Source organism: Triturus cristatus, chromosome 6 (assembly GCF_964204655.1).
Source record: "Triturus cristatus chromosome 6, aTriCri1.1, whole genome shotgun sequence".
NCBI classification, from domain to species: Eukaryota; Metazoa; Chordata; class Amphibia; order Caudata; family Salamandridae; genus Triturus; species Triturus cristatus.
Genome location: NC_140589.1, coordinates 146,423,431 through 146,436,627, shown reverse-complemented (window position 1 = coordinate 146,436,627; position 13,197 = coordinate 146,423,431). Strand labels below are relative to the sequence as shown.

Here is a 13,197-nt window from a genome sequence, read left to right as displayed (position 1 = left end):
AGCACACAATTTAAGTGTGTAGGTAAGTTTTTGGTATGGAGCCAGCAAATGGGAAGTCTATGGGTGGGCAGAAGCCCACATATTGAATACATGAGTCTCTATATGTAAAATGTGGTTATTAATAAATTCACTGAGTGTTTTAAATAAAAGAGCAATGCAATTGTTTGTTTTTTCTGCCATTTTCTTCAATCACTTCTTTTTTCGAACCAAACAATACAATCTTGTAGTTTGAAACGGTAGTTAGCTGCTGTCCATTGCAGACCTTAGTTTTATGTTTTTATGCTTGTGTGGCTCACCAAGTAGGGGCGTTGGTGTAGTAGCACAGAGGCGCCCAAGGGGCCCACTGAACCCTAACTATTGCTGTTATTCACAATTCAAACAGCGTCCAAGGGCCCCTTTCCTTCCATGCACAATGGCCCATGACATACTGGTTACGAAACTGGTGGCCAGGGTGCATCACTTCAAACACACGAAAAGGAAACCTATCCCTAGACAAGCAGTCCTGTTGTGGCACCCCCAGAAGAGCTGGTTGTGGAGACAGCATGGGATGTGACTTATGGCCTTGACCATCCCATGAGTGGCTGCAACGGATCGACTGGCTTCAAGTTTATTTGCATTTTAGTAAGTTTACATACTATTTGTGAATCTAAATACAATACAAGCAGTCATATCAGCAACTAACAATGGACTCATTCAACCTGCTTTAGGCACATGAGCCTCTTTCATAAAGATTGCATAATTTGGTTTCAGCATATGGAACATAACCAGGATTCTAATCCAGGCTTCCGCAACCAGCATAATGTGTGATACTTGACAGATGCATGTGCCTCATTTATCTTCCCTGACAAAATTAGAGTGTGTAGAAATAAAACAACACCTAGTATCGCGATGGCAGGATAAGCTTCATAGTTCACAAGCATGCAAACTCAGAACCAACAAGGGGAGTTACCCATGAGAAAATACCAATATATCTTCAGAGACGAAGGTTACATGCAGTTAGCTGCAAACCAGTTTTGGAAACTATTCAAATAGCTCAGGTGAGCATTCAGATGACAGACATGAAAAGATAACGGTGCTCAAACTGGGGCGCAATTTGAGATTTTATATAGATCATAACGCTGATCTAATTTTAAATGCGAACATTTCACACATATGGATATGTGAAGTGCACAAAATCACACACTTTGGTCAAACGTAGAAGCCATAGTTGCACTCCGGTTCTGCTCACGAGCTCACAGTTTGTACTAAAGGAGTAGCTGTGATTAGTGCTCTGTTCTCCTGGTTTCAAGCCACGCCATTCCACTCCCAATGCAATTTAATGGGCTAAAGTACTTCTCTTTACCAATGTTACTTTTAAGTGAATAAATAGGGTGCTGCTCCTGTGTGGGTAGGAATCTAAAATGCAGCTCACTGTTCTTGCATAGTATTAAACAAGGCGCTTGGTGTAAACTCCTTACCAGTGAAAAAGCTATGTTGGAACTTCTGCGAGCAAAGGCACCTGAGAGAGGGGGACAATGCACTCAGGGTGCTAAAATAACAAAATGCATACAGCGTCAACAAGCAGGAATGAGGGCCCTCCCTGGGACAGTTGTAGCAGCGAAGCGGGTTGGGGACAAAGAGAAACAAAAGTAAACAGGCGCCCTTGGAAAAGAGTGTCTGACATTTGACCTTGGTCTTTGAATGCACTGCAAATGGGACAAGATAAGGACAAGATTTATAGGCATGTTTACACAAACGGAGCAAGGAGCAATTGAAAACACCAGCGCTCATGTGAAGAGCTATTCAACAAAGAAAAAAGCAGTTCCTGAAACTGTTCCTAAAATGATAGCAGTGGATGGATAGTAGTAATTGGTCCATGCTCTTGGGGAGGGCTAAACACAGGTAGAAGCATGATGCCTGCATGCTATGGACAAATGGGGAGAAAGAATATGAGAGCGACAATGGCACTAGCAAATGGAAAGCCAATGGGTGGGCAGAAGCCCACAATGTATATACAACATGTCTCTTCAATACAGCGGATGCGCTGTCTTGAGCAGAGACCTAAAATGAGCTTAATACATCATATGAGGTACAGCCTGTAAAGCTAAGGATAACATGAGCAGACAAGATGGTATTGGCTAAAGCAAGATGTGGGAGAGGTATCGCGCAGCAGCCAGGGCGGCTGACTCCAGAGAGTGGGGCTCACGGTTCAATCCCCAGCGCCGGAAGCAGATCAGCTCAGCATCACGTGACTCTGGGCAGTAGCTCACTTAATCTCCCCGCCGGACCCCGGCGCCTTGAGACCCCTTACAGGTGATTAGTTTGCGCTTTACAAATACTGGGTTATTTGTTATTAAGATGTCATCAGCTATCACGGTAATGTGTGCAGATTCGAATGGCTTGAGGCATAAGCATTAGTTACAGCTCTCTAGTCTTACTAGAGCGGTCGGTGCTGAATAGTGAAGGCACCAGGCGAGAGCTCCGTTGCTGCAGCCAACGTGGGCCAGGATTGCGGGAGCCTTCGTTCGCTTATGGGGCCCGGCCGCAAAAAGGAGCCGCAGCGGAGCTGCCGGACCTGTTCATGAAAGTGTAGGTGAGTGGCAAACCCCCCCCCCCTAACTGGAGTTGTGCACTTGATCCTTGCTGTAGGCGTAGCTACTGCTGCAGGCACTAGAGGAGCTGTGGCTGAGGCAGGCGGACTCTGTGAGGAGCTCGGACTGCCTGGGGGCCTTCACCTGCTGTGCGGCGTAGAGTGTGATGATTGTGTCGGAGCTGCTGGGCAGGTGGGGAGGGGCTAGCAGTATTTGTGGCCCGCTGTACATGCTGGCGATAAAATGCTGCATGGGCTGCTGTCTGTCGTGAAGCAGCTGACTGGGCCTGTGGGCGCTGAAGACAGCCTTACCCCCCCTCCTGCCCCCCCTCCCCGCCGGTCATAGCTGGGTGTGCGACCTGGTGGGGAAAGGACATCGACGCTGTTCCTAGGGGCCACGTGAACGTGGTGAAGATGGTGCACATAACAGACAACACGGAATGCGCTTGGTGGTGGGGGAGTTTGGAGCTGTTCTTTGGCTTGCATTTTCTGTTTTCTGTTGATCTGGGGCCGCCATTTTGTGCCGAGGTTGTTGTGACTGTTACTCTGGGCCCACCATCTTGTTGGTCTCGACCGATTCCTGGATCACTGCTTGCCGCCAGTCCATGCCTTTGGTCGCCTGCCTGTCCATTGCCCCTGGATGGCCCCCTCAGGGATGCTCTCCCCCCCCAGACATTAATGGCCACTAATGAGGCTCCTTTATTTTCACCCTCGCCTTGAGGTCCCTCAAATTACCGAGATGACCCAACGCGGTGATTGAATTTGGCACTGGACTTAGTAACTATTGTGACCCCACCAGGGTTTGGGCCCGCTTACTCTAATCTTTTTTGGGCTCCCATGAGGTACTTGTCTTCCACTGCCCGTTTGCCAGAACTGATCTTCTTCCCATCCCCCTGTTTCTACTCCCCTCCCCATTTCCATCGATCCTCCATTGGGGACTTGTCCTTATATGTTTGTCTATGCAACTGTAACTAAATGTAACTATGCAAAACTGTTATTCTTGTTATCCCTGACCTCGGAGACCTGAGCAACATGGCTGATGCCCGGTGGAGCTATAGAGGAGATCGGCCCTGGTTTTCCCCCTCAGCCGTCACCTACCCAACCTGTCATTGGGCACGGTTCTCCTTGTCTCACCGCTGTGTGTCCTTACTACTGTAACATTGTTTTTTGTCCGGGTTTTTACTATGCTCTTGTAACGGATGTAATTTGTATTATGTAACTCAATGTTCCTCATGTAAAGCGCTCTGATACCTCCGGGTCTAGCCAGCGCTATATAAAACTCAAATAAATAAATAAATAAAAATAAATTACACTTCAGCATGAGGCACTACTATTTAAAAAAGTATTATCACATGCAGACTCCTTGCTAAAAACAGTACCTGTTTCATTGTTGTCATGACTTCTCTAGAGTAATGCTGACCACAGCGCAGGCCCACTGGCTACTACCTTAATCATGCCATTGCAGCAACAGACGGGTGATAAACAGGCAGCAGGGACTGAGAGACATTACTTGTTGGGGATGTGTTCAGAGCTCCTCCAACACAAATATGACTGGTGCTCTGCAGTATTCAGAAATCTGCAATTGGACATGGAGAGGAAAGTGACAGTTGGTACTGCTTTCCAGCAGGAATTCAGAGGCTCGATTTTAAGTTGTTGAAGCTGCTCAAAAACCTAGGTGCCACTGCGAAGAGTGGTGCATACCAGTGACCCCCTCAACTGCCATCGGGCAATAGGGCAAGCTTTTACAAACCGTGTGACAGAGTCCCACTAGCGACCAATTTTTAAGCACACAGGCACCAAATCCCCTCCTTGCACATCACTTTCATCCACAGCCATGGCTCGTTGAAAACTCACCATCCACCGAGCACTGACATGATGACATAACCCAGCCAGCGCTCAGTGAAAACTCATCATCCACCGAGCACTGATATAGCGACACCACATCATTTGAGGGTATCACAATGACAGGAGATGTAACACCCAGGAGACTTAGAAGGAGACTGAAAAGTTAAAGTACATCTAGATGATACATTTCTGTGTGTATAATCCAAAGTCCTATATGTCAACATTGAACGGTTTGAGATTTAATTATCTGAAGTAATGTAGAATGATATCAAATGAATATAGGTTGCTGTTTGCCATCATGCCAAATGGGTGTTCAATATTGAATTGTGACTTTTCTATACTGTGTGAGAAGCCATATTTATTCTTAATGGCACACAAACTGTGATGGTAAATGTCATGAGGGTGAAGCTTTTGACCTTGATTGAGAGTGGTATGAATGTTGGGAGTGACAGTATTGTATCACCTCCTTTCCCTGTATCTCTCCTTTGGGTCTGAGAGCTGGATCACAGTAGAAATACCCCCACATCCACTGACCACTCTGTCTCACTCTTTAGGTGCCTCCCTGTCCTTTTTGGTTCCTGAGATTATTTTCAAGTTTTCTCCTTGCACAAATGCCTTTAAGATCTTCCAATGTGCTCCTAAATATTGGTCATTTGCTGTATTTTTTCTCCCACAACTGGAGTACTACACAGAATGAGAAAGCATGCTGGAAAATGTCAGAAGAAACAAATACTACAAAAAAGAAAGGTGAAATATGAGGATGTACTTTAAGTTGCTTACTTTTTTAACTATATCCATAAGGTTTTGAAAATAGGAGATCCTCTAACTAGAGTGGAAAAACTCTAACAGTGTTCTGGGATCCTTCTAAAAGGAGTCAGTAAAACAACTGGGACTCTTGCGTAGCATCCAGTGTAAAGGATGGTACATGGAAGCTGCTAACTCCTAAATGGATTTTTTTTTTCAGCTTTCCATGACTGCTGCCTATGTGGTTGCATTTCCCACCTGTTGTTCCCTTTCATGTAGGCAGTCAGATTATGACAGCATCAGACCGTTCCTCTTCCTTACAAAACAGACACACATGCCCGTGCAATCATAATCTGGAGAACTGTGACATGTAATTTATGACTCAGAACAGAGATGCAGACATTTGGCTAGCGGTATTCATCACTGGATCCTTCCTGGCCCCGAGGACCTTCCTTTATGTTTTGTTTTCTGTAATTTGTATAGTGCACTGTTAATGCTTTACACAATACTCTCCAAAAACTTGAACGGTGTTCAGTACCTCTGAAAGAAATGACTGTATGAGGCAATCCATGAAGATGAAAAATAGTCAAATAACACAGAGTCGTTTTTCAGCTGTTGGTAACTTAGGGCCTGATTAGGATGGCAATCGGAAAACCACCCCGACCGCCGTGGTAGCGGAAATTAACACCCGCAGGTACCGCAGCACAACCGGTGGTCAGATTAGGATGCCCTGCCTGAAACACCCTACCGCAGCGGGCGGATTCCAGGTTTCACCGGCGGAAAAAGCTGAAAATCTGTCCGTGGCGGGCGGATTCACTGCCGAAAGGCCAAATACCACCGTTTATCCAGCGGTCCCGAACACATGGAGCTATCTGCAGTATTGCCTCCGCCATCCCCATATAGCCGGATTCTCCGCAGAGGTGTGATGAGCTGTTTGAGGCATCGTGATATGACCGGTGGTCTTCACCGCATTCCGCACTGCGGTAACTCTCTAGTGGCTCAGTCGACTACCGGTGCAGACGGGAAATGGGCTATCTATGCCCATCATAATACGGCGGTCACACAGACCGCCGATGGAGTGCGGAAAAAGGCATTTTCCGCGTCCACCAGCACTGCGGTCGTGCCTCCGCCCGCCACCGTAATCGACCCCTTTGACAGAGAAGCAAAATGAGCTATTTTTGAAAAAGTATCTATTGCAATCATTATCACAAGGTATCCTTCTGAAGGTGGAAGCAATGTTTGAGTCATTACTCATTTTCATAACATTCAATTATAATTGTTTAGTTGGCACCAAAATAGCTTGTTGACTGAAATATGTCACTCTAGAGTCAAACTAGAGTGTTGTTTAGATTCACCTGCTTTTGAGGTATCTGGACAAAAGTTAAGAAAGACTGAGCTATTCCTACTACACGTTGAGAACGAATTACAGGCTGATCATACGTGAACAACATATTCTTTTAACTAGGAATACAAGTGATAGTAAAATGTCCTTCTAACGTGCCAGCTATTCCTGACTTTAATATTTATCAATCACTTAATTTCGATAATCAGTTTGAATTTCAAATGACTTTAGTAACCAGCAAAAGATGTCTGTGTTCTGTTGATACCATCTTCATGGCTAAGAGTTCCCTTTTAAGTACCGAGTAATTCAGTTCAGACTCAAAAACAGACTGGCAAAACATGAGACGCCTATAGTCATGCTCTAGTAACAGAACTGCTCCAACTGCTCTTTCAAAGGGGTCTGATTTCACAATTATGTTGCTTGGAGTATAAGGATGACATAACATTCATGCTTAAGTCAATTTCTATTATGTATACTGAAAGCTCAGTTCAATTTCTCCAGCCAAAACCTCTTTTCATATTATAACACAATATCCCTGGTTATCTCTGCTGAATTCTTGATGAATTGGTGAGAAAAGATTTTAAATCCAAGTAAACTTTGAGACTCTTCAACATTAGTAAGAGAAGGCCAGTAAAAGTACAGTCAAAATCTTCTTAGGATCCATGGAAAGGAAACAGTCATTCAACCTAAATCCAAGATACACAACTTCGTTCTCAATTTTCTGTTTTCCAAGACAAATAATATTGCTGAAATCTTGATTACATCAACAACCCATGGTCTTTATGTTCCAAAAGAGTGTTTGGAAACCCCAGCATATCATCCACATAGAGGAAAACAAATGGTTTTAACCCCTTCTGTGCCACGCCCTTTCCCCCTCCTGTGCCGGGCGTTGCATTAGTGGGTGGGGTTCATGACGAGATAGTCTCGTCATGGGCACAGCGCGACAGTGCTCCATGACGAGACTATCTCGTCATGGGCACTGAAGAGGTTAAGACATACTATATTGACACCACAACTCACTGAAAGATGTCAGGCACATTGCACAACCCAAATAGTGTTACACAATATTCAAAATGTAAAAATTGGATGTGGAAAGCTTTTTTACACTCATTGCCTTCCTTTATATGCAAAATCAAGTTTAGTAAAGACTCCCACGCAATGGTCTGACTCCAAATTCTAGTTCCACTGCTGCCCAGTATGTGCAGCACTCCAGAGGCTGATGGAACAGCCATCCAGGAGCGCAGAAGCCAGAACAACTCAGGTGGCACGTCCGTCAAACCATGCACTGAGCGTGGCTTCCAAAAACAATGTGTTAAACATAAACAGAGATTATTTTTTCACCTTTTCTTTGGCCGATTAGCTTCCCTCTCAGCAAAAAAAAGGAACACAAACAGGTGGGTCAGATCCATTTGAGTCAGAAGAGGCTGAGAGAACACTGAAGGAAAATGAAACAGTTTTTTTGATCCTCTCTTTCAGGCTAGAGGTAACTCTTGCTCACCATTCATCAGTGCTTGAACTTAGGCCAGTGATGGGAGTTCAGCCCACAGCACGCCAAGAACAGGGAGCTTTCATCACAGAAAGCTCAATTGAGCCTGAAATGGTATACTGCCCAAAAAAGGGAGTATTGTGATTGCCTGATTCGCACCCAGCGTTCCATGCAGGGTGCTAATGTTAATTACTTTATGAATAGATTTGTAATAGAGACCTGTAATATTTAAGAAGTAACAGGTTCCAGACTTCAAGAGGTTCAGGTTGAAGTTTATTCTTAACAGAAAGATCCCATCCATCCAGGTTACACCAGTCATAACTGTCCAAATCCAACTACCGCTCCCTCTGTTTTATGACATATAAACATTCTAACTTACAGTGCAATAAAGGCAATAGATGTGAGGAAGGGTAGACAATCACTTATCATAGAGAGGAGATAGCAGAATACTACAAGACCTTTTTATATTCTGGCCAATTTTAGAATTATTTCAGTGAGATAATTAAGGTTCTATTAACCTTATAACTAAAAAGTATCCGTGAGTGAGTCTAAAGCTGCAAATAGTGGAGGTATGCGGAAGTTTACAGTTGTGATTCTTACTTAAGACGGTAAAGAAGGACAATAGCAGACAAATTCAAAAGGCGTTGCTTTGCTTGCATATTTTGTTTCACAGTCAACTTGTCCCCAGCTAATCAGAAAATTAAATAGAGAGGTAACTCCGCTAAACAAAATAAAGTTAGGCAGTGGAGGTTGTAGCAGGGAATGGACGGGAAAGAGATTTAGAGATCCTTAATCTTGCTGTAAAACTGAAAATAAAGGGAACATAGAAAAGTCTGTCTATGAGAATGTACAGGTGGATAACATGTCTAACCATATAAATGCAGACACACTGGACAGGTTATGTTGCTACACCCGCGTGCGCTCAGTGTTGATGTCATGCAAGCCCAGTTTGGCTTGAGGGCATGAAGTCGGCTGGTACCTAGGATAATCTACCCACCCCAGAAAACTAGATATTTAGGGAAGTCCAGTGCAGAGTAGCTTGTGTAGGTCTTACTACTTTCTGACCCCATATGCCCAGCCCATGAAAAAAAACATCCTAAATGGTTTTAAGGGGGTATTTACAGTATTTGAAACACAGGTTGGCCAGCACCCATGGATCTGTACCAAACCGGGGCACTTTCAAAAATTAGAGGCTCACGGAAAACAATAGTGGTGTGTTTTGTGTAGACCCCATACCTGCAAGTTTTTCTACCCAAATGCCCTGGAAATGTCAAAGTACGGGGGAAAATTCCGAACATTTGTGTTATGGAAAACTTGGGAGCATACAGTGAACAGCGAAGATTTTAGCACCCTTTACTTCCATACTTCTCCCAGTGAAAATGATACTCCACATGTGAGGGGTGGGGGGGGGGGTACTGCACGTGACAAGTAAGAACCAAACATGTGACCATGTGAAGACCGTATTGACAATCCATTGTCTTCCAAAGATATAAGGTCAGGTTCCCTCCCACCAATGTGCAGTACTGTTTACATCCGAAGAAGTGCGGAAATGCAGGACGGTAGGACTTTTGCTGTTGGCTACAAGAGCTAGAGTTTTTTGTCACATTAATGTAAGGAAATAGATTTTTTCACTCGCATGTAGGCATTTTCAGGACACTTGGAGCAAAAAATGTGCTGGGATCGGCTCAAGCCAAAAAACCCTACGCTGCGCAGGGTGTCAAGCATTCAGAAATCGTGTGACTGGTAAATTTTTCTGAGCCCAGGTTGGCACACAAATTCCAGAGCTATCCATATCCTCCGAATCACTGAAATTCGCAGGACATTTTTGGCTTCCAAATGTAAATCAAAGTGCAAAAGAGAACACATTTTGTAAAATGCCCTCTGAATTAAATGGTGTCACCGGTATTTCCAAATTCAGAGTGAAACCACTATTACTAAAATCGGATTTTGAGGCACATTTAAAAAATGCATTCCTTTCCTTTCTTCGCAATATTCATTCATTAGATTTCCCCTAATGAATTGATACTTGGTTGAAACACAATGAAAAATGATTATAAACCACAGCAGGGCTGATGGCTTTTAATATTCCGTTATTTTAGACAACCACCAATGCTATTTATCCTTGCAATAGGAAAGCATCTGACGGGCATAAAGGTATATCACTTTTGTAGATCATCAGTGCAGAAAATTACAGATGAAAACATTGTCACTTTTTTCAAGTTTTTCCTACCTACTTCCATTGTTTTTGTATTTCAATGGTTAATTTATTTCGGAAAACAATCTGAAATCTATATGACACCTTGCTGAATTCAGAACTTTGTTTTCTTTTCAGCACATGTATGGGTTGCCCACGCTTTTACCCCACAAACTGCAAGTCGGATGAAACCACAGGTATAGAACATATTGGGCACCACTGAAAGAAATTGCTAAATCTGTGCTGAAAAATGTATTTATTTCTTTTTTTACAACTCTGCCTGTGACTGAAAGCTTGTAAGAGGGTGATCTTAGCACAGCAAGCCTTTTGTTGAAATAAGGAAATTTTAAAAAAAAAGAAACAGAATACTTGAACAGCACTTTTACCCAACGTAAAAATAAAATGACACATTCTGTGTATTTTTTCGGTTGTCTGTGGAACCACAAACCCTAGTTACCCTATGAATTTCCAACACCTGGAGAAAAAGACCCACATATTGCCTGGAAATCTATTGTGGAAATATTTTATGAAGGCTAACGTGTACTGTCGATAAATGTCTAAACAAGTATAAGCAACAAAAACAATAGGTATCATCACAGTTGCATATCTATTGGTTTTGCTAATGTTTAAATGGTTTTGTTAACAACAAAACTCATTCCAAAACGTTTACTGTGGGTGTGCATGGATGCACATTGGCAATCTTGGAATGCTTTTTGGTTTAATGTCAACCAAAGCCATTCCAAGATGGCCACCTCGCATGTACATGCATTCCAGACATCTTGGAATGAGTTTTCTAACATTAAAACAAAAAACAACCCAAGATGGTTGTAGTGCATGCGCTCACCTGCGCATGCATCAGTACACATACACGAGTACACATACACTACCCATCTTAAAATGGTTTGAAAACTATTCAAAGATGACTGCCCGAAAATACCAGTGGTTGATAGTGAGCAAGAGAATGCAGGGGGGAGGCAATAGATGCTGGGGGCATTTTTTTGTCTGGGTTCTGACAGTCCAGCTGTCAGACGGACCTGCTATTAACAATATAGAGTCGACAATGGTCTGCTCCTGCAGCCCTGAATCCTGGGTACTATGGCTGCTAGATTCAAAAGGGCCTCCTTGCTTCTCCGACTCACTAAGGTTACTACTGGGTCAGCCAATCAATGTCCACCCTATCTAGGTATTTTGAGAGTTGGCACTAGTTCCTAAGAGGCCAAGTGTTGTTATTGACTGGTGAATCCATTGTTTCACCCCTAATTGTGAGGGAAACCTAGGCAGATTATATTTTGAATGTCTAAATACCCTACAGATTCTTTTTTGTCATTTGTCCTGTAAGTGGATAATGAGGCATATGGTTTATTGGTTTTAGCACAAGTTTAAAGGCGAGTACAAAGTTTCAGATGAGATTAGGATTTCTGAATACCCATTCTGACTGTGCTAACACATCTTTGCTAAATATCTTGATCTTTACACTGTTTTATTTGAACCCAAGTCTTTTGCTTACCACTCATGTGCCGGATCATTATTTAGATATCATCTGTTTGCATTCTCCCGGATGTCAATTGTACCATCCACATACCCTTCCATGGACTGATCCTTTTGGACTGCCCATTTCTGACATTTTCTGATCAATTTGGTCGGCCCTTCTCTTGTAATTTTACTAAATTCAGAAATGTTATAGCCACATCCTGGGAGTTTAATATGAGAATTGGAACGTGGTTTCTGGTGACATCTTAACTAATGCCATTTTTATTTGTTCTTTTGACTACACCAATGACTATACCATGTTCTCCGTCTCACTAGAGAAGCCTTATAATGATCTAATGAATTCAGCATCAAAATATTTAGCTCTTTTGAAAATGGATCTATCAAAAATGCTCTGTTATTACAGCAGTTAGTTTTCATAAGAACCAAGATCTCTAAGGCTCTCTCTTCATGCTATAAAATGCTGCTGGGAGTCAAAGATATGATTCGCATATCAAAGCTGTATAAGAAAAAGCAAATTATACAACTAAGAGAGCTACATTTGCATTATTTTTAAACAAAGTATTATATGCCCACAATCCATAATTAGAAATGTTCTCAGTGAATAAAGAGATGTGTGATTTCCCCTACATTGATGGTCGTGGATAACTCCTTAGACGATTGTAATTGGAGAGTTCACTTTTAATTAAGAAAACTGATATCTCTGCAGTGCTAGCTCTGCTTTGAACTCCTCTTCCCATAAGTTCCTTTCCATTTATTCTCATCAGCCTATCCAGACAGATTGTCCAGTTTCTCTCCTGTGAATGAAATGGAGTTCACTGCACTGATGGCTTCAAGTAAATATTCTGGGTACCGGGACAGCTAAACAAAAAGTAATAAGAGGAAGGACTCTAGTAGGACTAAAGTGATCAACAATAACTCCTTTTGGAAGGCCAGGTTCTGGAAATCTTAAAAACGACCTGCGAATCTTTTGCTTAAAAAAACTACCTTGCATCCAGTTTGTAAAACTACAGGTGCAACTTCCAACTTCCTTTTTCTGGCTAAACTACTACAGAAACTGTCTGATTTTTTGGAAGCCAATTGTTTAATACAACCATCAGAGATGGGGTTTTTCTTGAACATTGTACTGAGGTTACAACTGTGTCAGCTCTTGATGACTTATGAAGTCATGCTGATTCAAATATTCCAGCTCCCCTGATTCTTATAGACGTTTCAGCTGCATTTGATATTATGAGTCATTCTATTCCATTGGCCAGGATCTCTTACTTAGGGGTTAAAGATTTTGCTCTAACCTGTTTTTTTCAGATTTTCAGTCAAAAAGATCTTTCCGGATTTCACTTCCATCCTTCGAATCCTCTGGAAGACTTTGCATATGTGGAGTCTCACAGGCCTCCATCTTGTCACCATTGTTGTTCAATCTATACATGACTCCTGTAGCTCACCTTTTTTCAATTTTGGGTTTGGTATCTTTATCAATGCAGTCAACACTCAAATGACTATAAAACTAGAGGGAGATCTGCAGCTGCTCT

General features: G+C 42.7%; 2 protein-coding genes across 2 annotated transcripts in view; one reads left to right on the top strand and one right to left on the bottom strand.

Annotated features, from left to right (window-relative positions):
- Positions 1 to 13,197, bottom strand: part of SPDYA (speedy/RINGO cell cycle regulator family member A) — a 702,161-nt gene that overhangs the window by 557,920 nt on the left and 131,044 nt on the right. The gene's annotated exons all lie outside the window — the stretch shown is intronic.
- LOC146816526 (uncharacterized) overlaps positions 1 to 13,197 on the top strand; it is a 237,813-nt gene that overhangs the window by 222,727 nt on the left and 1,889 nt on the right. The window contains exon 3 of the mRNA XM_085610374.1: positions 10,319 to 10,377. Within this exon, the coding sequence (XP_085466500.1) occupies positions 10,319 to 10,377 (59 nt within the window). The remainder of the gene's footprint in view (positions 1 to 10,318; positions 10,378 to 13,197) is intronic.